This window comes from Carassius carassius, chromosome 30, assembly GCF_963082965.1.
Source record: "Carassius carassius chromosome 30, fCarCar2.1, whole genome shotgun sequence".
In the NCBI taxonomy this organism is placed as follows: Eukaryota; Metazoa; Chordata; class Actinopteri; order Cypriniformes; family Cyprinidae; genus Carassius; species Carassius carassius.
In genome coordinates this window covers 15,130,427-15,157,504 of record NC_081784.1, presented here as the reverse complement: position 1 = coordinate 15,157,504, position 27,078 = coordinate 15,130,427, and the positions used below count along the sequence as shown (strand labels likewise).

Below are 27,078 nucleotides of genomic sequence, written 5' to 3'. Positions count from 1 at the left end.
AATCTAACAAGATCAGCAGTGTACAGCACATACGGATATAGTGAGCAGAGCAGGTTTTGCAGATTTCACAAACACACACTTACACTTATTTATATTGTTATACAGTACCCACACACACACACAACTTTCATTAGAATTCGTACTCATATTAAACTCTGCTTTGGGTTTAAAGGGAAGCATTTGGATGACTGCCATTTCATACAATTTCATAAGCAGCTTATAAAAAAACATTACTGAGAGCAGAAACTCGGAGCAAAACTTCTGAAAGAATCACATGGTTCAGCACATGAGAGAATGGCTTAATTTTCGTGTCCTAAATGTCTTTATGTGGTAAAGAAGTCCTTGGAGAAGACAAACCTCTCAAAACCCCTGAGCCTGCAACAACAATAACGTTTATGTGAATGGCCAGCTACTTTGTGCAACCTGCAAGCTGCTTAAATCCTGAACAACCATGCTCCGAGCTTTTAAATGTTTGGATTTGATGATAACATATTGATCAGACCTTTCTGCGTGTTCCTGAAGATGGATCTGTGTAAAGCCGTAAATCAGAAAGCCCACTGTTGCTTTCATAAATCCCCAGATAGGCCATATTGAGTGCTGGATTAGCATAGTCTGGAACAAGGGTGCAAAAGTCATCTCCCCTTTGTTAGTGGAGACATCAGCATCTTGATAAGCAATCAGCAATAACTGACAAGATTAACTGGAACTACTGAGGGGAATCTGAACAACAAAGATATAGAGATGTAGGATGCATGTCTAACACGAGAAGATTTTTTTTTTAAACAAACAAAATAAATTATGCATTGTTGCACTGTAGATTTAGTTAAAAATGAAACCATTCCCACAACAAGCATAGCTTTTATGTGCATAAAAAAACAAAAAGCTCAGCTTTTATTTGCCTTTGCTAAAAATGTTATTTACAAAAACTTAAATGTTGGCGGGGGTGGGGGGTATGAGTAGTAATGAACGAATGAATGAATCGCATTTGTCCGTGTTTCACTCCGTCTTGAAGCAAGCTGAGAAACAGTGTCCATTCTACAGCTCAGTGCGCTTTCAACTTGTTTTTTTAGTCTCAAGCAAGACACCACATAAAAAAAAGATATATATATATCATTTATGACATTTCATAACAGCTGGCCAAATTTCAAAATGAAACTAAAATTAAATCATCTTTGAGAGCAAGTGGGGCCCCTGCTGTTTCGGGGACCCTACAGAGCTTGTGCATTTTGCGTATAGGGAGGATCAGCTCTGTTCAGTGTTAACCTTGGTGACCAGCATCACACTTGCTGTGTAAGCACAATAATCTCAGGCACTTTCCACAGAATACCTGTGCTGACTTCAAGAGCCTTTTACGAGCTGACTGATTGAAAACAACGGCTTCTCTTGTTAGCGTTACAGCAAAATGTCATTCGATGCAAATTACTGGAGCTCAGGGACAGCAGCAGAGTTGCAGAGTTGGCATTAAAACTTGGCAGACCATACAGCCGGCTGACCGCTGTGAATTGATGCATGTTGCAGGATCATTTACTATCCTTTGGTCCGCACAGATTACTGACTGACTTTACAAAAAGGAAACCAAAGCATTTTAACACAAAAGACACTTGGGCAACACTTTTGTGAGGAAACCAGACACCTGGACACTCAGATCAGAAGTCATTTTTCTTTTATGAAGGCACGATGAAACCTATGAAATTGTGTATGACTGGTGCTATGATGCACAGCAGCCATCACCTAAGACTTTCAGCCAGACCTGGGTAGACAAAATGAAAGCAGGGGATTTAAAACTTTTTAAAGGCAAGATCTCCAAAATACTGCATGATGTTCGACTGCAGGAGACCCGCTTTCTAAAATATAAAGACAGTTATATTTATTTCATGTATAATGACTTATTTAGACTGTGTAAAAACTGTAACAACAGTAATGTCGCCCATATACAACGTCATTTAAGCCCTGATTTTCCATTCGCCAACAGTTAATGGAGATCACTGACAAAGCCCAAAATCATAGGCAAATCAGTGCTCGCTCATGTGAGTGAGAGTCGCTTTGTGTGAATTTTCAAAAGACGCATTCTGAGACAAGCGAAGAGGACTATTATTATTTTCAGCAATATAATTTTATATATTAATGTCTTTGTTACATTTATTTACTCTAGTAGCAACAGTAAATTACATTACATGAATTAGAAATCTGTGTAATTACAAGCAACTAAATCAAACCCTAAATAGCAAGTACATGTTGGTAATATTATTTATATTACTTAATATTAGGGATGTGCAACAGTGACCGAGTACTCGAGTACTCGACCGCGACAGCGATGATCGATCACGGAAACGATGATCGAAATTATTATTTTTTTTTTTTGATTGGTTATGGCAGCACGTTGGGCGGCGCCCTGATCTCTGATTGGTTACCTTCCCACTTGATTGCCTCAAAAGACGTAAGAAGACAGATAATCATGGCCTCAAAGTCACGTAGTGATGGCTGGCTTCCCTTTGAGAAGAACGATGAAAATACAGTTCAGGGTAAGCTGTGTAGCGCCAAGCTGTCACACAAATCTACAACAAATACAATGCGCTATCATCTAAAATGTGTACATAAAATATCTGGCGATAACAGAGCGGCAACTCAGACGAGCATTGAATCACTTGCTGTAAGACCTAAATGCAACGCAGGCAGAACCGAGAAGACGACAAAGCTATTCGCTGAAATGGTGGTGAAAGATTTGCTGCCCATTAGTTTCAAGGACAGAGAATGTTTACTTGTCCAGTGGTACCTGGCTGTTCCTGCAACATCTGTTCCAGCGGAGCAAATTTATTCCACTAAATGTGAACAGGCTGCGCACTCGGCTCTCATCCGAGCGTGTAGACTGCCTTATCTTTTTGAATAGACATTTGAATGTTTCACTGGTCGTGGTAAATATAATATCCATTTTTAAAAAATTATTATTTTAGTTTTGAGTTTTAGCCATAGTTAAAATATCTAGGCTATTTGGTCTCTGTTTTATACCTTATAATAGTTGTTTGGTTAAACTTGGTGAACTTTTTTCTTTATCTTTTAAAAATTACGTTTCACCGCTGAATCAAAATATGCTGCTAAAGTTATACTGGAAGACAATGTTTTGTTAAAAAAAATGCAGTTGAATAAAGTAGCAAAAAAAGTATCTTTGTGTGTTAATTTATGGTCTATATAAAATAAAAATGCACTGGATATATTTGTAGCCTAATTACATTAAATATAATCGTAGAGATGACGAAAATCAAAATTATTTGTTTGTCATAGTTTTTATCTTAAATATATTTTAAATCTTATTCAATTATTTAGCAATAATCAGTGATTTCCATGCTGTTAAATAATATTTTGGTTGATCAGAAAGTGCAAATTGAATACAAAATATTAATTAAATATTAGAATACATAAAAAAATAACTAATGTGAATTTATTGTACTTTCGTGTTTGTAAAGCGCACTTTCGGTCAAGTTCACATCTGCATAAAGTTGCAAGAGCTAGTCTACGTCTGATTAATTAACATGAACAATTATGCTGAAATCGCTGCATATCAGCGATTCGTTTCATGCTCATATAAGCAATGCCCGATAATGATATTGCTCTTAAATGTTTTATTTTTCTATTATTATTGTTTTTATTTTATTATTGATGTTATAATAATACAGCCGAGCTTTTTTTCCGTCATATTTGTGGGCATAATGCAATTCATATGGCTTCGAAAACGCTCAGGTGGTTTATGGAAAATAAAACTTAACTTAAAAATAAAACTTAATTACAACTATTACACTTAATAACGTAGATGAAAATATAGCACAAATCTGCCATACATTTATAATGAGAACTTTATAGGAATCTATAGTAAAATCTGTCTTTGCCCATCTTTCAGCGCGCTGTCATGAAAACGCATCAGAGGGAGCTCGCGCGCGCGAGCTGATACAAGTTTTTATGTTACGTCTGATATGTATCTCAGTTATCTGATTTATCATAGGATGTGTCATAGAATTAGCTTCCGTTTATTGGTATACTCTTCACCTCAGGCAGATATTTCTTACTCCTTTATTAATAACATTGCTTCATCATAATCATAATCTAACCTGTCCTAATCATATGTTCATGTGTTCATGTTTTCATAGACAGATTTTCATGTCAGATTTTTTTTTTTTTTTTTCATTTTCATAACAATCTTCAGATTTTTTTTCATTATATACATTATGGCCATGCCCCGCCCCCCTGCAGAAGCCCCACCCCCGATTAATCGATTAATCGTTTTTGAAACCCATCGATGATCGAAATGAGAAATTTCCCAAAATGCCCATCCCTACTTAATATGGACATTTTATTTTCCCTTTTTTAAATTCATGTTGATCTCACTCTACTAAACTTGTCACCGAAAAAATATGTGCTGGGTCTGTATTTTGTACACACTGCCATGTACTGTAGAGTTTGTACTGAGGCGAGTTAATGCATTTATCTAGCATCATCATCTTCTGTCCTTAAATGTATTCAGTGTGATATGAAAAGCAAACAGTGATCCAATTCCACTCTTCTTCTACTGTGCAGTTTAGTGGCCTTCACTCAATGTGCGAAGAGAGGTACTTGAGGGATGAACAGACTGAGCAAACTCGAAGGTTACGTCTCACTGGAGGTCAATTTTACATTTCCCATGATGCCTATGTGACATGTTCACTTTATGAATAAACAGAAGCAGACAACAGACAGGCTGAATTCTTGGAAGTCAGAGCAGTGGTTCTCAGCCTCTTATTTGTCTATAACAATATTCAAAGGCCCCATGACGTTTTCAGCTGTTCGTGATTTAGACTCAGAATCAGAGTGGCTTCATTGTCATTTCAACCATACACAATGTGTTCACAGCTAATCGAAACAACTTTCTTTCAGGACCGCAGTTCATATAAAACAACACCAGACTGCAAGACTGGACAAAACAACACGGATTAAACTACATTAAATAAACTACTAAAATGTAAATAAACACTAGAAAAAACTTAAATAAGAACTAAGATATGGAAGTCTCTTTAAGACAAGTCATGTCACTCAGTGGCCATCTTTGAAATGCCTCTCGAGCATCCAAGTGCAGCTCCTATCTCTTTGAATGGGGAAACATCAAATTCTCCAAGTTAGGATTAAATTTCATATTTGAAAATCACCAAAGAAATCTGAAAACAGCTTTGTCATAAATGTTGTTACTTTTGCTCAAATAGCGTTATAAAAAGCTTATTTCTCAGGCCAGATCAGCAAGTGTGCATGCACAGTCCTAAGAGCACGTCTAAGAACGCTGTTTCTAGAGCAACCGGGATGCTTCTAACGGCAGCTGCAGTGACAAGACGCCTTTACAGATTAGCTATTGGCTCTTTCATTCAGAAGGCGGGGCATCCTGTGATTGAACAGCCATATTGAGCGTGTCATATTTCCCCATTCAAAACTATACGAGTGACATGTCTTGGGTATTCTATAGTCATTGGTACAATCAGTGTTGGGGAGTAACTAGTTACATGTAACGGCGTTACGTAATTTAATTACAAAATTAATGTAACTGTAATTAGTTACAGTTACTAAGAAAAAATGAGTAATTAAATTACAGTTACTTATGAAATTTTTAACGATTACAAAGGGGATTACATTTGAATATTTACACACATCCACATACAGATTTAACTGATTTCTTTCCCAAATTGCACTGACTATTCTGAGACATACCGCCCTAATAATTTCCGGGAAGCGGAAACACAGTCTGGTTCGTAGAATCCAGTCATAAAAACGGAATGCCTAACGCGGACGGAATATGCCACATTTTGGATGACTAAATCAAAAGTAGGTCAGTACACTTGAATCAAAACATGACATGGACTAGTGTCAGTGAATATTAAGCCCCAAAAATGCAATATATGACTCCTGCACGTTCTGCGTGTCTGTGGATTTCCTGTTTTATTAGCAGGAAATCTAATTTTATCTGTGGATTTTCTGCGGACTGGACACCGGGAGAACCGGGACAATTCCCGGTGGCCTGGCAGCCGATTTTGCCCGCTATTTTAATATCATTATTGTATAATTGCCTGCCGAATGTACTAAAGCGATCATTTGCGAATCCGCCGTTTGATAATTAAATCTCTAATAAGTCATGAAGTGTTAGTCATGACTCGCGCGCTCTCCGCGCCTCCGCCAAACGGTTTGGATCAGAGTAATCAATGCGAGAGAGAGAGAGAGAGAGAGAGAGAGAGAGAGAGAGAGAGAGAGAGAGAGAGAGTGGACTGTGGAAGCGCACAGCTGGAGCAGAGAAGCAGAACTATACTGTTCAGGGGTTCAGGTCAGTTTCATCTGTAAAGATGCTTTTTTGTCTTTGTTTTTTTATTTAATTAATCAAGCAGCAGCACGTTGCTCATCAGTCATCACTCAAAATACTATATAAAGGACATCATTATTATCAGTTGTAATGTTACAGTAGTAATTTAGCTGAAAAACAATCAGATTTTTTTTATAGGTTTAGGGGGAGCTACGGACAGACAACAACACAACCCTTACGAAAATTAACGTTTTAATATATTTCTATAAATCCAGAGAAAATAGTTACTATTGTTTAACTGTGGTAACCAAAAATTTAAAATGATTTTACAAATTGAGTTATTTAAAAATAAATACAAATCCATTTGCAAAAAACAAAACAAAAAAAAAAGGTTATTGTATATAGGCTAAAAAAAGCATGGTCAATTTTTGTAAGGAAAACATGACTCGTGTACAGTATTAGGATTTTTCTATAAAGATATTGTAGTATTGTAGTATTGTATTGTAAAGTATAGTTTTGTTCAATCTTGAGTATTAAAGTCATGAGAGAGATGGATAACAGTGCAAAATAAAGAGACTGAAGAGAAAAATGGAAGTGAAGGTGCAGTTCAGGAGAGAACTTTTAATTATTTAGCATGTCCCCAAATTAAAGATTTAAACCTTTTTTATGTCAGGTCCATACAAAAAATAGCTTTGTCCATGAATTTGTTTGTATGAGTTTGAATTTTCCAGTCTGAATTTTTTTCCCAGTCCGCCCCTCCTGTAAATTAATGGCAAAGACATGGTTTCATTTACTACACATAGGCCTACTGAAGCTCGCAGTGTTTTCAACCTCTGCTGCCTCAATATAGGAGTACACAAGCACATAAACATAATTTCTTGAACTGCTCTGTGTCACTTCATGTGCATTTTACTTATTTTGAGAAAACTATCATCATATACAAAGAGACAGCAGTTTAAAAAAAACACCAATGTTTCAGGAGTTTATTACACAGAATACGTCACATGCTTATTAGCTAACTGTATTTGAGTTGATGTATATGCTTTTATTTATTATTCTTTAATTTTCACAAATTTAGAAAAGTAATCAAAAAGTACTCAAAAGTAATTAGTTACATTACTTTAATAAAGTAATTGAAAAAGTTACACTACTATTACATTTTAAACAGGGTAACTTGTAATCTGTAACCTATTACATTTCCAAAGTAACCTTCCCAACACTGGGTACAATACAGATATGACTGCAAAGAGCAACAGACAATGAGGACAATGCAAGTTTAGTAGAAAATAAAGTGCAGAAAAATATATTTGGAGTAATACTGATGTTGAGTGTAACAGACATAAGCATCAATGTGCTTGCTGGCAGCAGAAGAAAAACCAGCATTCATATAAAGTGTATTCATATATATAATGTTAGAGAAGCAGTACATTCATGATGATTTATGAGTAATTTCTAGGAAAAATGGGAAAAAGTCACAACAGGGAGTGAGGAATGTTTGTGAAGTTAGTCGAATCCCAGGGTACTGGTATAACTTAAGTATTAAGGATTTTTACCTGATAAAATATTTTATAGCTCAAAAAAAAAAAAAAGTTAAATGCACATGGACATTTCCAGGTCCTGAAATCACATTTTTAAAATGAGGTTACCTCATATATCCAAGTTTCCAGCAGCTGTTGTAGTTTTTTAATGGGGGTTTTATAGAGGGTCTATAAAATTGCAAAAAGTAATTGTAGTGTTTAACACCACGGCAAAAAATATGGCACATAAAGGCAAAAATTTTTTTATCTTAATCATCAATCAATCAATCTTAAATCATCTAGAAGAATGGCTTTATGCCCTTTACTGCCAAAATGCACACATCACACACAGTACAAGTAAAAATTAGATGCTGAGGATCATTGAATTAATAGCGGACTTTGTACTTATTATTAACATAAAATATACTTAAAATAAATAAGAAAAGGTCCCATTATATAGTAAAAAAATTCTTATATTTCTATAATTCTAATATTAATAGAATATTTATCATGGTGGTTGCTTTTTGGAAATTAAAATCATTCATCTGCAAATTCAGAGTTTGCGCAATGGTGCAACATGACAACCGAAACTTATTCAACATCAGTTTTGGTAAACATTAATTTAATGTATAATAAAATGTATATGAGCTATTCTGAAACAATAGAGAGAAATGCAATATACAATTCTTAATGCTATCTCCTAGGCTGAATCCATCACTATGAGTGCAAAAGAAATAAACTAAATTACATGACTGTCTTATCATCAAAAATCTGCAAATTTATCCTAAAGTGTTCGACTGAAGTGTGAAGAATGTCAAGCATGTAGATCTAATATCAAACCAGAAATAAAGATGCTAATAAAACAGCTGAAAATACAATTACCCGTCCATACTTGAGCTATAATCTGATGCTATAACAGACGTCTGAGACTTTGTGCAATAGGACAGTTTGAGAGCCCCTTTAAATACTGTCACAGCATACTAAGAGATGAAGCCTTTAATATTTAAACATCAATGCTTCCCCCTCAAATAATTACAAGCCTAAAATATTTATATTCAAGTGCCTTTCAGAAGCCCTAGCTTTTTGTGAGAGGAAAATTGGAAAATTGAAGCGACAACCGCGTTTCACAAGTGGGTGGTGTTGAGAGGAGCACAGTGTGTGAAGGGTTTTTTCTTGGAAAGATTTCACCTCCACAAAGAGAGAAAGACCTAATGCTGTACTTTTGCTGCCACTTTCCAGTTCTTTAACGATCCATAATGTGTCACATTAACATCCTCAAGGCTAAAATAGAGGAATTAGCAGTATAAAATCCATGCAATAAATTAAAAGTAAGTCCAGTCTGTAAGAAAATCAATAATTCACACAAGATCATTAACATCTAATAAAGAGCTCCTTTCTCAATTCAAAACGCATTATTCTGTATATTGGTGTCTTCCTGAACATTCACCTGTTTGACATTTCCAATTGCACATTATGAATCTTTACCTTCATTGCTAAACTATTTTGCAAATTTCCATGCATCATGCTTTCTCAATTACTCTATTTCACAAATAATTTGCAGCTACTGTACAGGCAAAACAATGAATAAAATCAAATCAGATAAATAAAAATCTTGTTAATCGTCAATATTTTTCTCATAATATCCGTGGCATGAAACCTGTGTGCAATGCCAGAAATATTTATAAAATGATTACTGCTTCTGTACTCTGGAACTGTTTGTACAAAACATGCCTCTGGCTCTCATCTTCCCTAAAGACAGGAAACAACTTAAAACGTTCCCTGTTCTGCATTTAAGCAAGAGGGGAGACACTGAAGACAAGACTACAAGTGGAGCTTTGCTAAATGTGTGGAGTGCTCACACCATTACATCCCAGGCAAGACTTGCCGACAAAGAACCCGAATCAATCTTGTTATCTGGATCCCACAAGGAGGTCATCTCTCTCCTCTGGCATTCATCAGGACATTTGGTACAGCAAAGAGTGGGAGAGATCTCCAGCCTGGCATTACACATACATAAATCAACAGCACGAGAACACTGGACTGTAAACTTGTGGGTATAACATATAGAATGAGACTGAAAGACAATTAAAAATATAGAAGCGGATGTGTTTTTAACTACACATTCTCACCTCACTGCCTCAAGATGTTTGGTTGAATAAGGTCTCACTGATATAAATGCTGCCTCTCCAGTTAGATGCCATTGCATTACAATGAAAACCTTTCTAGTTTCCATTAATGTTATTTGGCCAGTACACCAGATGGACACAGAACGTTTTTTAACCTTTTTACCTGCAGTGCAGTGGGAATAGATTTTCTAAGAGGATGCACTGTTTTGACACACACATATATATATATATATATATATATATATACAGACCAAAAGTTTGGACACACCTTCTCATTCAAAGAGTTTTCTTTATTTTCATGACTATGAAAATTGTAGATTCACACTGAAGGCATCAAAACTATGAATCAACACATGTGGAATTATATATGGAATTATATACATAACAAAAAAGTGTGAAACAACTGAAAATATGTCATATTCTAGGTTCTTCAAAGTAGCCACCTTTTGCTTTGATTACTGCTTTGCACACTCTTGGCATTCTCTTGATGAGCTTCAAGAGGTAGTCACCTGAAATGGTCTTCCAATAGTCTTGAAGGAGTTCCCCGAGAGATGCTTAGCACTTGTTGGCCCTTTTGCCTTCTGTCTGCGGTCCAGCTCACCCCTAAACCATCTCGATTGGGTTCAGGTCCGGTGACTGTGGAGACCAGGTCATCTGGCGCAGCACCCCATCACTCTCCTTCTTGGTCAAATAGCCCTTGATGCCTTCAGTGTGACTCTACAATTTTCACAGTCATGAAAATAAAGAAAACTCTTTGAATGAGAAGGTGTGTCCAAACTTTTGGTCTGTACTGTGTGTGTGTGTTTATATATCTAGTAGCAGGTTTAAATACCATGTGCCATTTCATGATGGTTTGTGCAGCATTTTCTTATATATATAAGAAAATGCTGCACAAACCATCATGAAATGGCACATGGTATTTAAACCTGCTACTAGATTGCTACAAAATGGTTGCATTTTGCGACCATTTCTTCTGCCGGTGCAACTAAATTTAGTAAGCCCAACTCATAAGTCCTGCCATTTCCGCTGCATATGAGAAACTCTCGGGAACCAGTTACTGCACAGCGCTGTGAGATCCAGTGAAACGCGGTTGAATTCACTGCAGAATAAATAATAAGGTTGCTGCGAGGATCTAAGAATTCCAATTATGCTCAGAATTTCTGAGCAGAAAATAAACAGATCAAACAGCGTTGACGTATGTCAAAAAAACAGAAGTAATAACGCTAATTATAAACATTGTGTTGTCAGAAATAGTCAAATGTTTTTACATTATTTATTTCAGGGTTTGTACAACCTTTTGAGGGAGAAATTCAAACACTTTTCAATGACTTTCAAGTATTTCACAACTATTTCCAGCACTTTAAAGCTCTAAAATTATACAATTTAAGTGTCATTTTAATGGGATGACCAAAATATAGTCTAGTTTGCGGTAAACAAACACTTATTTAAAATAAAATTTATAAAGACATCATTACTACTATAACCAGTATATGGGAGGAGAGGAGCACTTATTGGCTTATTAGTAGGGCTGCACGATTATGACATAATTGTCGATTATTCCCTTGAAATTGTAACTGTGATTATTAATTACTATTATCACAATTTACATTGAATGATGATTATATGAAAATAAATAAGGTGAAAACACACTAACTGAAAAACGTTGTGCTTTTCTATAGTATTAAGCCAATCGGATTGGTTTCTTCTTTAAATTAGGTCTATAAGAAAGTACAAATATGAATGGTTTTATAATCTTACACTAAAACTAAAATAATGGAAAAAACCCTTATGATAACATGTAGAAAGAAAAAAAACGCATCTTAGGCACGCAGAATAATATAAGTGGTCTTTGAATGATTAATTTCCACTTTATTTCAACGATTACATAATTGTGGCATCCATAATTGTAACTGCGATTAGAAATTAGATTAATCGTGCAGACCTACTTATTAGTCATTAATTTCCACTTGTTTGCTTTATATTTTGTTATTATAAAATCACAATTATAAAATTTAAAATCAAGAAATCAAATGTTGTCAAAGTTTTGCACTTTTCATGTGTATAAAGTAAGAAAAGTCACAAAGTGTCTTGTAAAGCACAAACGTGTTCATTTTGCGACTGATTACATATACAAGTAAAGAGCACTGAAGTTGAGCAGTTCAGTATAATACTTTAGAAAAAGTATGGTACATTTAATAAGAGTAAAGTACATGAATTTTCCATATAAAATTTGATTTTGCACTTTAGTGTTATTAATAAAAGTACACTTTGTATGCTTCCCAACTCAAGCTTTACTATCAAATATGCATCACCAAGAAATAAACATGTAATATTATGATTAACTTCACTTGTTAATGCAAAACAAAAGTAATTTTATGATTAAATTATATTTATTTTTTAATAACCGCTTTCACCGCAGTACTTAAAAAAATGACAGGTAACATTCACTTTACATTTGCACTCTATGCAGTCCAGCAATGTCTTTTGAGCATGCATAATTACATATTTGTGCACAGTACAACAGATGCTGATTTGCACTGAAGGTTCGATTCAAAATCATTAAAGTGCATTTATCCATCCCTTAACAACCCTGTTATAATTTACTGCTTAATGCACAAGCACATTGCTGAATATATAGTTCATTTATAAGCCAACTGACTAATTTCCATGAGGAAATTTTATTCAAATACTTGACTTAATTAAGATACAGTTAATATTGGACTATTCAGAGTGAAAGAGATCGTCATTACTCATGGATGCATAACCGCTTTCCAAAAAAAAAAATATCTGAGCCAATCCCCATGCTTTATTGACTTAAGCTGTTATCAGAGTCCCTCCGCATTGATCTGATAATGAAGTGAGAAATACATCAGCCCTTCGTCTGGACACACAACAGCTGTGCTTGCTCGCTAATCACCCAAGAGGACAAGGGAAAGTAAACCTTCAACTGTTCAAGATGGCCTTTCAGTTACTGAAGGACCCAGCAAGACTGAGAGTTTGCTATTGCCATGTTCTTCAGCATGTGTCCATCCATCCATCGACACCTCCAAGCCCTAGTCAGTCATGCCAGCTATAGCTAAATGGATAAAATTGGGCTCTGGATTGACAGCTTCAATTCGTTGGCAGGCAGAGTGGAAGTGCTTGTGTTTTTCTACTCTACCTAGGTGACACTCAATTAGATCAAGCTATACTTTCAAAAAGTGTGTGATGCCTAACAACAAGGTAATATTTCACAACCTGGTGATAAAAAAAAAAAACCTTTACAAATTTAAACAGAAGAACCTAAAATCACTCAGTGGGGAAAGAATTAAAAGTGAATATCTTTGGTGGCCTTTTACAATCTTATTACTTCAATAGAGCACAGGTATGGAAGGGATAACATTACTGTGTTACAATAAATACAATTATTAGAGATGCACCGCAATTACGGCTAAAATAAGTATATAATGTAATTTCTGGTTGATAGTCAAAAGAAAAAAAACAGGCTGAAAAGGTGAATGTGAAATGATCAGGTTTATTTGGATCTATGATTGAACTGATGATGGATTATTTATTAGCATTTATGGCTGATATGATAAAGGCACTCGTAAGCATGTTGAGGCTTAAAAACACAAAGCAGCACAATAAACTCGCTGAAGCCTATTGCAGTCAAAATTCAATCAAGGGGTGTGCCATGAGAATATAAGATCATGAAACATCTCATTTATTTCCTTAAACACTACAGTACCATTCAAGTAAATTACTGAGTCAGTAAGATTTAAATGTATATGTAATAGCATTTATTTTGAAACTTTTTTTTTGGTAACGATTACATATTTTCTTTAAACAAATCTTACTGACCTCAAACTTTTAAAATGGTAGTGTTTACAGCAGACATAGAAACCTACATGAGAGCCTGAATGAGAAAAAAAAAATATCCTATTATCATCCCTGGGGAAAGTATTTTTTAGAACTTCCTTTCTAAAGTATTTAAACAGAGTTAATTAAATATGTATTGTTTTATGCCAAATTAATTATGGAGATAACTCTCGAACGAACACAAAATCTAACCTAACTTTCAAATATCTAAAACTACACAGAGAGGACACTTATGATATTCTTAGATTCATAAGTAGGACTGGCTCTGCTAAATGAGAGAAAAAAACACTGACATGATTAAGTCAGCAAACTTGGCTGGTGATTAAATCTATAAAACATCCAGAGTAAAAATATATAACTTACCAATTAAATTTTCACATTTTCTAGAGTACAAGCAGCACCAATTTTTAAAGCAAAGCTTAGCAATATGAATGGCTAGCTGCTATAGTACGATGTTGATGGAGTGGACACTTGCCCGGGCCGGGGCCACTACTGAAAAGTCACTACATCATACATTTATTAAGCATGTATGTATCTTTTTATGTGATACAAACTTAAACATCTGGTTTGTTGTGATGAAGTGAACATTGTTGTTGAAAACTATGCTAATGTAAATATCACCATGATAATATTATATATGGCTGGTATACTTGAAAGACTTACAATACCTTAGAAGCATCTGGATAGGTTTAAAATGATAAATCAGAGTATACCATTGTTGTCCAGCAAAAGTGTGGTTATATATTAATTTCTTTTCATCTTTTTTCATTTTTGTAAAAATTACCTAATAAATCATTTGAACTTCTTAAAACCCGAAATAATGACCTGACTAGCAAAAAAAAACTATCATTGAGCCCTGAAAAGCAGATAAAAAAGAATCCTAGGAACAGGGAGAAAGTCAAGAACAATGAAGTTTTAAACCAACCCTCATTACCAATATGACAGAAAAAGAATTAGTGAGATGGTGAAGTCTTTAACACGCTTTATAAGGCTCAGGCTAATAATAATTTCCACCAATGGACAGTCTGATTATACCAGAGGTCTTATTTTCAAAAAGTGTTGAATATTTGCAGAGTGAGCCGCTTCATTCATGATGACTTTTGAACAACGAGAGGGAATTACATCGACTTTGATGGAAATAGAGCTTTAAATGTCAGGCTCAGCTTTGATTAAGAACGGATCCCCATGTCAGATGTTCTGTTTGTTCGTCATGGACACAATTAACTCTAAATAACTACCTTTGTATTTCACCACATTCTGCTGGCTGGTGACCGCTCTTTTAAAAACTGAACAGGACACAAGGCTTTTAAATCATAATTTGCAAGTTGAGCTTGCCTGCCAGGAGAAGCTTTGAAATTTTCCAAAGAAACTAATTTCAGCAGTTTTGTCAGGCAGCCAATGAAACATGGGGTATGAGCACTAAAATTGCAAAAGACCATCATCATCTGTAGATCTATTTATAGACCTTAATCAGGTGAAACGCCATACTGAATTGAACACAAATGAAACTAGGCAGTGAGGGATGGTCTTACATCGTTTACAATGGCACGCACTATATAAAGGTCCTGGACCAGGTCATTTTCACAACTCATACCTTTTAAAACAGTTTTATGGAGTTTTTGTATACTGAAAGGTTTTTTTTTTTTGGAAAAACATTTCATCAGCTGAACACTGTACTTCTATAAAAAAAAAAAATATGGCACTAGCTATAAGACTATCATGTGTCATGAGTATCAGTATGTTAAACTGATTTTTATCAGTATGTTAGCCAGCTAAATAACATGATCTCGGTGACAAATCAGTGGAAATTACCACTGGGGGGGGGGGGGGGGGGGGGCTTTTATGTTTTAAAAGCATTAAAATGGGTGTGCAAAATAAATTTCAATGGCAATGCAGTACAAGCTGGTTTCAACCAATTTCTGGTCAGTGGAAGCTCTACTAACATGAACATTTAGAGTTAAACTAAGGATTTAAAACCAAGCAGTTGATTTTAGACAATCTCACTGGAAATGATTCGGAGTATCACAAAAGACCCATTCCAAGCCTGATTTATGGATTTGACGGGAATATGAAGATTGACATTTAAATTTTCTTCCAGAATTGCCATCCTGAATGAAAAACAATAGGCAGGCAGCATATGCTTTCATTAGCCAGGATGTATTATTTTGCAGGCTTATCCAGCTTCAATATACTGGCACGAGCGAGACCGTTGACTAGCAGTGTCTGTTCTCCGTTGCGGTCGGACAAGAACTTACCAAATAATAATTTGAATGACTTTTCTCAGAGAACATGCTGCTGAAATAAAACCCCTCCCACCAGCTGTCCAAATGCCTGGCAGACTCACTATGACGGCCGGCCTTGACGAGATGGCATGTAGATGACGAAAAGAGAAAAATCTGCCAAGCTGAAAGATAATTTACCATGCTGAGATGAGGCTTTCTTAATTTTGCATCATCCATCTATGACACATCTTCATGCCCACGATTCAGGTACGACACAAAACTCAGAAACAGTATGGCACAAAACACATTTCCTAAAAAACATCTTCAACTAGCACAAAGAACGCTCAATCCCAGAAGCACAAGGAAATGTATTCAGACTACATGCCAGCACTAAATGCACAAAGCCTGTCTTTTCTCCACTTACCAGCGATCAACCGAACACAACCGCTCCCCAGTTTCAATTAAAATGCCCAATTAAACCCAAGCTGGGCAGACTAATGTTGTTAAGTAATCGGAGTTCACAAAGCTGCCCAAATGTATTATTGTTCCCTATATCCTGCACACATTTTAATTTCTCCAGTTATAGCAGAAATTAAACCTGCTGCTACTACTACATTGTTTACCATCAGACATTCACATTTGAATCTCAGATATTAATGGAGGGAAGATGACAAACAGGCAGCTATTACCTTAACAGCCACCACACCGTTCTGCAGATGAATGATATATTTAAACTGCACTTTATATTTAGAGTGTTATTTTATACGTAACCTATAATAAAATAACAGATGAACTCATTCTTACAAAAACCTTGATGAAAAACAGATCACTGTAGATCTTTTAAACTGCTTTATCTACACAAAGAAAATATTATTAATAAATGTGTGTGGTTAGTAAGATTTTTTTAATGTTTTTGAAAGAAGTTTCCTTTACTGACCAATTAAATGCAATTTATTCCTGTGATAAAAACAGAATTTACATAATCATTACTCCAGTTTACAGTGTTACAAGCTCCTTCAGAAATCATTCTAATTTGATGATTTGCTAATATGCGAACATCCTCAAGACGCATTTCTTCTTTTTGTTATCATCAGTGTTGTGTAAAACCATTGGTGAATATAAAGTTTAAAAGTACGGCGTTTAATTTTAGTATATTATAACATTATAAATGGTTTACTTTTGATCAGCTCAATGCATTCTTGCTAAATCAAATTATTTAAAAAAATAAATTAAAAAAAAAAAAAAACACTTACAGACCCCATAAGTCTGTGTATATAAATGTACTGTAATACATTTCTTCAATATAGCATTTCCAGTACATTGTGCCTAACTATTTTCAAAAGATTAGAACCTGTTTGGTCCTGTATACTTTAGTATTTGTGCTTGTGCTGCTGCACAAAAGACAACAAGGAATCAGCAAAGCTCAAGCATGAAATGCCCTCACGTGCCGTCTGCTGGAAATATCCTGACACACATCACATTAACATGCATTCTAATCATGATGCAATGGGAGAAACTCAATGGTAGGAATACAAACACGTGTAGTCTTTCAAAGGATAATAGCCTATTGCAGAGAAGCACATTTTGCTGCCATTTGGCAGGGTTGGGGAAAAAAACCAAGATGCCTCCATGGTGGGTTACAGCAATCTTGGCAGGAGCTAACAGAAAAGCTGCTTTTGATTTCCTGACCAACAACCCTCCCTATGACCTCCTCCATCGTCTAGTCGCCTTTTAATCTCCGTCTGAAGGTGGAAATGACCCATGATTTCTCAGTGTGTGCCATCAAGCACTGTACGTTAAGCCTCTTCAAACTATCATCTCTTACGCCCACTCTTCTACACTTAGAAAAAAAAAGCAATCGCATGACTGCTATAACCTCTCGATTGCGTTACCTTTCTAGACTTCCAAGACCGCCTTAACACAGCCCCCCATCAACTCTAACTGTTAGCTACAAGCTCTGCTTCTGCAGCTTACAATAACCCCCATGAACCCTTCAAAATAGAAACCCTATGAGTTTCATTGAAGGAATACAAGGTAAATATGTGTAGTTTTGTATCATTGAACTCGGAGTGAATCTGAAACCACTCTCAATCAAAACCAAATGTAAAATCCCTTCTATTAATGCCTTCTTTCAAAGTAACATAGCACAGGCTTCTTTTAAAATATCCATCTCGCCACTTACAAATGAATCTCTAGTGGTGAACACCGATTGTTGTGTGATGGGGCTCCAATTTTGTTACTTACCGCAAGTGCTTTGGACAGTCTTGTTCGGAAGTCATTAAGGACAATCGTGACAATTTCGTGGTGGGGAATGTATGCATTTCCAGCCAGCAAGTACACTTTCCTTGTGCGCACTAAATCCAGGGCATCCTGAAATGGGACCTTTGACACAGAAAACACTTTATTGGTAATTTTTAAATCTAATGTACATTCATAATGTCGAAGTGTTACAGCTTATCCTTATTTTAAATGACATAGACGGTTTCATATTTTATATTTTATATTTTAAATTGACATAGACGGTCAATAAATAAATTCTAATAAAACCTCATTCTAGTTTAGACAAGCACTTATAAGCCATGGAATATGCAATATAAACTTTAACTTGTTTTAAAATAAATGTAATGATTTAAAATGAACCTTTCTATCATGCCGTCTTATATTTTTACAAGATACTAAGTTACAGAGTTAAGTTACAAAGACTCAGCATTAAATAGCTTTTCAGAACTCTGTATAATTTTTATAATGGAGATGTTACCATTAACTTACTTTGTAGAAGTCATATTCTTCCACTGTGATTCCACTTAATCCATAACTGGAGGTGATGAGCTTGTCTTTTAGGCTTTTCTTTTCCTCTGCACTTACCTGTGAAATGAAAGGGGAAAAAAATTGCACAGCTGACATTTAGTTTGAAGTAGAAGAGCTAAAGCAAGGACAATATTTGGCGAAGACAAAGGCATTTATCACCACAATTCAGAGAGTACATTGGAAGAAAAACAGCAGATTTAAATTATCATGTAAAAAGGTTATGACAAAATATATTGTTTAACCTTTATGCAGTAGCATAATGGCATTAGCATTTATTTATGGCTAGAAAACATAAGCATTCAGGCATAGTTCTGAAATCATATTAGGATTGTTAAGAGAGTGGAACTGAAAGACATGAACTGAGAGATGAACAATGTTTTAATGTAGAACTGCCCCCTACAGGACTGTACATGAAAACACACTGATCTTCCTCTGGCCCTGACGTGTCTTTCAAATAATCTTATCTTTCAAATAAGAAATAAAAAGTGAAATGAAGATTTAGCAAGCACATGCAATAAACAATTTCCATGTTTTAGTTACAAAACATTAGACAAAGTGACTGGCCAGCGATAAAATTGGGAAGCTGGCCAAGAGTTTTGAATCTGATTTGGACAGAAAATAACACCTACAGATGAGAAATCACTATTCCATATTGTGTCTGTAAATAGTTCTACTATGAAAATAGACAGAGTTAGTTTATCAATATTTTTTTCAGTTTTTGTAAACTAAAACAATACACAGATTTTTCTGATAAAATAAAAAAAAGTGAATTGTGGGAGGTTTCAACAATTAAATTAATATGTAAAGCAGTCTCACCGTCTCGTACTTCAAATTATTTTTATGCAAAAAGTCGGTCTTGTGCTTTGGAGTAAGTTCACCAAATCGGTAACGGAAAAGATCCATTTCCTGTTGGATAAACCATCGTCTCAGGTCCTCCCTAAAAAGAAATAAAAGTATATGGTTTAATTTATACCTTACATTTCAAAAATTACCAATAAATTAACCTAAATATATATATTTAAAAGAATATGACTGCATGTAGTTCTGCAAATGGTTTAGTTTCAACTTAGATTATAAATGTTACATAAATGAACATTCATAGCTCAAAAAAAAAAATCATATATAGAAAAAGATAATTGGCCAAACCAAACAGTACATCCTGATTTACACATGACTAACACTTACGTCTGGCAATACGCCAAGCGTAGAATAAAATGGGAGATATGGTCTTTTCTTCGTTTCTCATATTCAGATATTCCTCCCTGAACCTTCCGGTCACCCTGGGTGATTAGAGAAGATTGTTTGGGGAAAAAAGAAAAAGAGTTATAAAATAAAGCGAGTGTACTCATTTAAAGAGTTTGAAAGCATAAAGACAACTCTAAATCTTAAATATTCTAAGACTTATGAGCAAAATATAGTAAAATGAAATATCCATCTTCGTTTCTTAAGTTGTGTATGTGTGTTGCGTACATAGGATAGTTTGTTTCGTTATAGACAATTGCATGTTTTGAAGATTTTTTTCTTCTATGATTCAACAAAATGATTCATTAACAAAATGAATGTAGTGAATGTGCAGCATGAGAAAAAAAACTGTGTATATGAAGAACATGTTCTCACCAATTCTGTCTTGAGTGGGAAGTTCAGACTTGAAAATTCAGCTTCCAATTTCTTGATGTACTGATCGGAATTTTTCACATAGCTTACTCCAATGTTTTCCACAGTCTTGAGCACTTGAAAAAAATGCACATCATAATTATACACACAAATGCATTATTGAAACATAAAAAAAATGTAATTCAAAAACACCTGAAGCATGCAGATGACTCACATTTCAACCTCTCCACTGCGAAGGTTTCAAACTCAGCGAGAGAGATGTTCTCCAGGGGAGGCTGTCCATAGAACTGAAGACAGTGATCATACAGATCATTCTGATAGCTGCCGATCAGCTTCTTTCTTCTGCCTGGAAACTGCATTGCAATTCTAGACACAGAGTTTTAACAATACGTTTACTAAAACTGGACATTGTGAGATCTTTTAACATCTTTAAGACCCGACACATAGAAAAGCACTGACAGACCTACAGCGATTATAAAAATAAGACAAAAGTAGTTGACGATCAATAAATAAACACACAGACACCACAGTAACGTTACAGCTCTCATAAACAGTAACTATAATTCCTGAACCTGTATAATGCTAGGTTAACTAGCTAACATAGTTTATAATTTAAGTAACATGATTTGCTTTCTGTCACCAATGTCCTCGTGTGTATTTAACATGAAATACGTACGTTACAATAATATCAGGTGTCTTTAACTATATATTTATTATATGTAACTGTCATTTAATAACAAACTAACATCTCAAAACAGTGGCTGTCTGTCTCTTCCCGAAGCCTGAATCCCGCCAACAACAGGCTGACGTTCCAAACAAAGCGCGGGTATATGACGTCACTCTGAAAATTCACCAATCGTGCTGCACGAAGGGCTGCTGTTTCCGGGGGCTGTGTTGTGTTCTGTTTTGTATAGGTGAATTCCATAGACTGTATAAATAATAATAATATAATTTCCACATAGAAAACAAGATGAACTTGAGTGAAATTTCTAAATAATGTTTCCATTCCCACAATATTGTTCTAAGCAATGTTACAGACAACTGTCATATCCATTTTATCTTTTATTGATTGATTGATTGATTGATTGATTGTCATTCATTCATTCATTTTTTGTGGTCACTAAGCTCTTTCTAGCTCTCTTCATCTTAATGTGAATCATTGTAATAAGAAAAAGGCTGTTTAAGTTTATTCCATAAATATCTAATGGAGTGAGCATTGCCTTGCTCTGAATATTGCTTGTTGCTTCACAACAGCAAGTTTCATTCAACACAAGAATATTTTTTTATATATATTTTTTATTAGCAATTTCAGAAAGAAACAGATACACATTAGAACAAAAACACATGTGAGGATACAATAACAATTAAAAGGCAATTAAATAAATATACAATCATAAAAGTTACAACTATTTTTATTTATAATATTAGATGTTTTAAGGTTTTTTTTCTATTAGAGGAGATTCTTTGAAGTGATGAGTAAAGCAAAAGTAAATCAGAAGTAAATATTTTACAATTAGGTTTCAAGTTAAGGCATTGTGCTTTGTGAACATGATTTTCCAATCATACAAATAGAGTCCAGGACATCCTCTAGCTCCCTGTTGTCAGAAACCACAGAATGAAAGAAAACCTTAACTGCTGAAATGTTAGATAGACGAAAGAATACAAGAAGTAAAGATGCTGAAAATTTAAGCCAGAATTGTTTAGTATAAGGACAGAAAGATAATAAATGTAGTAAAAGAGTTTCTTCCTCTTCTTGACATAAATTTACTTAAATATTTGTTGCAGGGGTAATAATAATGAATAATTTTAAAATGAACTTCTTTCATTTTATTATTAAACAAAATTTAGTTTGAGACTGTCCATACTTTCTGAAAATTAACATTTGGATAAAGTGCCAACCACTTTCCATTGGCTTTAAAAGATGAACCATTATTAGCAGTCTAATATACCAGCAACAGCTTGTTCTGCATTATAGAGATCTGTTTACTTCCTTATTAAACCCACACACCACTCAGTAAACATGTGACTGAGCCAGAGCAGCTGACTGTATCAATCTTTAAGGGTTGTTGTGAGAGAACTCATTGTGCTTTCACCTCTCCTGCAGGGCCTGCTCCATCTAAACCACATTATTTGATCCCTCTGCAATTTTACGTCCAGAATTTATTTGTTTAGACAACCTTTTAATGTTACTGAAGATACAAGAACAAAAGAAACAGTATGTTCATACTTAAAATCCGCATGCTCTCATCAAGGATGATGCTCTTTGCTTATACTGCCCTCCATTGGCTATAGAGTAGAGGTGTTTATTTTCTTATAAACTTATGTCATTTTAAACATTATGTTAATGCAGGAACCAAATGAGAATGCTGGCACTGTTTGAATATATTTGTTAATGTAACTGACATGTAACAGGATCTTTAGAGATTTCGTTCTGGTGAGAAAATTTGACGAAACAGTCAAACGATTCAAAACAGTCTCTTATGCTGCATTTTATTATTTTTTATTTATTTATTTTTTATTAAAAATACAGTAAAATCAGTAGGATACTGTGAAATATTATTAAAATTTTAAATAACTATTTTCTATGTCAATATATTTCAAAATGTAATTTATTCCTATGACGGTGAAGCTGAATTTTCAATATAATTACTCCAGTATTCAGTGTCACATGATCATTCAGAAATCATTCTATATTCTAAGTCTTAAAACATTTGTTGTAAAATTGTTTGATCAATTGAATGCATCCTTGCTGAATAAAAATCTTACATTTCTCTCCAAACTTAAAACAAAAGTAGGTGTTTTTACATCAAAGACTGAACAGCAGAGGTGTAAATACTTTGTAATTGTACTTCCTTGTATTATTTAAGAGATTTAAGTACTTACTTGAATTCTAGTGAAACTGAATCCTGTATTCTTACTGAGTTACATTTCCATATCACAATGGAAATGTTTTATGCTGGTCATCATGACTAGAGTCTTTCTCTTTTGCTAATGTAAAAATCAAATCAAATTACACTCAAGGCTGAACTTCTCCAGCCAATGACATCAATTCAGCTGTAAATCTGGACACAACAGGTCATTCATCACAACACAATCTGACATAAAGTATATTTTAAATACAGACTTTGTTGAAGATTGACAAACTTGACTCAAATGGGAGCATAGTCGACAGTCAGTCTGTATCTCAAATCTTTAATACAAAACCAGCTTCTGAAATTAAAATGAAATGTCTGGTAACAGGTTTTAGTTTAATATCTGGTCAAACACTATTCCAGACTTGCATTCAAGTACGTTTTGGCTAGATCATTTTGATACAATGTGCATTCTTTTACTTTGCATTCAGTTTGTCAGTATTTTTACACCTCTGTCTGTCATCCAGCGAGAAAGGGCAAAGAACAAGGAAGTTCGAGCAAAAAAAAAAAAAAAAAACTTTAAATGTCAAGTACAACCAACTAAAGCTATTTGATTTTCTGCACATTCAACATTAATGGTGGTAATAGAAAATGCCTTTTAAAAAGTAAGGATTTTATGCAAAGATACAAATATACCGCACAGTATAAATGACAAAAAATATTGGAAAATAGTTTCTACTCATTGTTCCTACGTAAATGATCCCTCACGTGATGGTTGATAAATGAATACAAATAAAGAGATGTGCTTTCACTCTCAAAAAGGTACATATTAATATCAAATTGGTCCAAATTACAAACCTGATTCCAAAATATTTGGGACACTGTAAAAATTGAGTAAAAAAAGGGAATAATGGAATGGAGTGGAATAATTTTAAATTTCATAAACTTATATTTTATTCACAATTGAATATAGATAACATATCAAATGTTGAAAGTGAGACATTTTGAAATGTCATGCCAAATATTGGCTCATTTTGGATTTCATGAGAGCTACACATTCCAAAAAAGTTGGGACAGGTAGCAATAAGAGGCCGGAAAAGTTAAATGTACATATAAGGAACAGCTGGAGGACCAATTTGCTACTTATTAGATCAATTGGCAACATGATTGGGTATAAAAAGAGCCTCTCAGAGTGACAGTGTCTCTCAGAAGTCAAGATAGGCAGAGGATCACCAATTCCCCCAATGCTGTGGTGAAAAATAGTGGAGCAATATCAGAAAGGAGTTTCTCTATAGGTAAAATAGAGTTAAACTCTATAGGTAAAAAAAGTAAGCCATAACTAAACATGATCCAGAAGCGCAGGCATTTTCTCTTGGCCAAGGCTCATTTAAAATGGACTGTGGCAAAGTGAAAAACTGTTCTGTGGTCAGACGAATCAAAATTTGAAGTTCTTTTTAGAAAACTGGGACGTCATGTCATCCGGACTAAAGAGGACAAGGACAACCCAAGTTGTTATCAGCGCTCGGTTCAGAAGCCTGCATCTCTGATGGTATGGGCTTGCATGAGTGCGTGCGGCATGGGCAGCTTACACATCTGGAAAGGCACCATCAATGCTGAAAGGTATATCCAAGTTTTAGAACAACATATGCTCCCATCCAGACGTCGTCTCTTTCAGGGAAGACCTTGCATTTTCCAACATGGCAATTACAACATCATGTCTGCGTAGAAGAAGGATCCGGGTACTGAAATGGCCAGCCTACAGTCCAGATCTTTCACCCATAGAAAACATTTGGCGCATCATAAAGAGGAAGATGCGACAAAGACCTAAGACAGTTGAGCAGCTAGAAGTCTGTATTAGACAAGAATGAGACAACATTCCTATTCCTAAACTTGAGCAACTTGTCTCCTCAGTCCCCAGATGTTTGCAGACTATTATAAAAAGAAGAGGGGATGCCACACAGTGGTAAACATGGCCTTGTCTCAACTTATTTTGAGATGTGTTGATGCCATGAAACTTAATTTTTCGTTAATGATTCACTTTGTTTAAACATTTAATATGTCATCTGTTGTATTCTGACTAAAATATTGAAAATTGAAACTTCCACATCATAGCATTCTGTTTTTATTCACAATTTGTACAGTGTCCCAACTTATTTGGAAATGGGTTTGTAGTACATTTTGGAAGTATATAATCAAATATTAACCAGTTTGCTTTAATTTGAGCCATTTCATTATTTGTTGGTCCTGTGAACTTGCAATTCTGAATTGATTTGGGAAGTCACAGAACACATGACACTGAAAGCATCTGGTGACCAAAACAAACTCCAATCAGAAAGAAATGGATTGAGCTCTTTCTATTTATCTCCTGAAGAAATAAATCAAACTTTTTTTTTCTTTGCTGTGTGATCATTTCTGTACTTCCTCAGAATGCAGTCACTCACAGGCAGTGATCAAATCATCTACTTTTTTAGATTCTTTCACTAAAGGTGAGCGGACCTTGTCTTTGTTCTTCCTGGGAATTGACGTGAAGGGAAAACTGCTCACCGTGAGTGCACAGTCCTCACAAACGAGGGGGGGAAATGGGGGGAAATGGCGTGAACAACAGCGTGGGGAAGGTATTTTCTGAACAGCTGTAGGGAATGATAATGAAACCATGGCAACTGGGTCAAAGGTATTTTAATAGACCTACAAAAGTAGACTTGACCCTTCCCATCTGGAGGCCTATAGACTCCCATGCAGTCAATGAGCACATGGTGGACACACAAAAGAGCTGAAAGACACCTGAGATTGGAGGGCAAATGTTTTCCTAGTCTTGCTGTATGTACGTAGCATCATAAAGAAAGATGTATACTATTTTATTATATTTGTGTTCTGTTGATCAGTTACTAGTTAAATGCAAATATTATAAACAGTTATTAAACTTTCATAATTTCTTCACACGTGTGAAAATGTTTTTGAAAAACTGTACATGCAAATCTTTTATTCATAAAATTAAAGACTACTTAAGTTTACTTCAAGGGAGTACACTTTTTTGACATTGTAATACAATTAAGTACACTTTTCTTAAAAGTGTGCCATATTGTCAAATTGAAATTTATGAATTTAAAGTACATTTGCTAACATTTTACAATAAGGTTTATTTGTTAACATTATAACTACATTACTTAACATAAACTTATATGGTACATTGTTAGTTTATATTATTTAATGCATTAAATAGAGTTATCAACTGGAACCTTGTTGTTGTGTTACCACAAATTCCAAATTTTATAATGATTGTTTTATTAAATCTCTTGTCATGCTTAAAAGTTGTTCTTTTGATTTGGTGAACATACTAAAGCACATGTAAAGTACTTGATTATAATTTTAACTGTAATGTTTTTTTTATGTTATATTTAAAATTTAAAAAAGGCAAATGTTTAAAATTGAAATAGAATAGAAATTACATTAAATCTTTGTCACTACGCTTTAACGATATTTCAAAGACAACAGATGTTAATTATGAAATTGCATAAAGATGTGATTTTTTTAAAGTATACTCTTTCCATAAACTCTTTCTAAAAATATGCTAAAATGTACTTCTTTTACACAAGGGCACGCTACTGACCTACATTGGGATAAACAGAAGTTGTGAGTGGTATGTATGGAATTACATACCAATTTATATCATTTTCCACTGCCAAACTGTTACTCTTCCTGTTAAAGATCTTAGGGTCATCACATACGTTCTTATTTCAGTGGAAATTAAAAACCAACTGTGACAAAAATGGTACAACA

The 27,078-nt window shown here is 34.7% G+C and overlaps 1 protein-coding gene across 1 annotated transcript in view; it reads right to left on the bottom strand.

Annotated features, from left to right (window-relative positions):
- Positions 1-21,348, bottom strand: part of LOC132110729 (DNA primase large subunit-like) — a 68,913-nt gene extending 47,565 nt beyond the window's left edge. The window contains exons 1-7 of the mRNA XM_059517571.1: positions 21,196-21,348; positions 20,664-20,815; positions 20,453-20,565; positions 20,021-20,115; positions 19,652-19,772; positions 18,797-18,892; positions 18,272-18,409 (exon numbers count right to left, since the gene is read on the bottom strand). Of these exons, the coding sequence (XP_059373554.1) occupies positions 18,272-18,409; positions 18,797-18,892; positions 19,652-19,772; positions 20,021-20,115; positions 20,453-20,565; positions 20,664-20,808 (708 nt within the window). The 5' untranslated portion in view covers positions 20,809-20,815; positions 21,196-21,348. The remainder of the gene's footprint in view (positions 1-18,271; positions 18,410-18,796; positions 18,893-19,651; positions 19,773-20,020; positions 20,116-20,452; positions 20,566-20,663; positions 20,816-21,195) is intronic.
- Between the last annotated feature and the right edge of the window lie 5,730 nt (positions 21,349-27,078).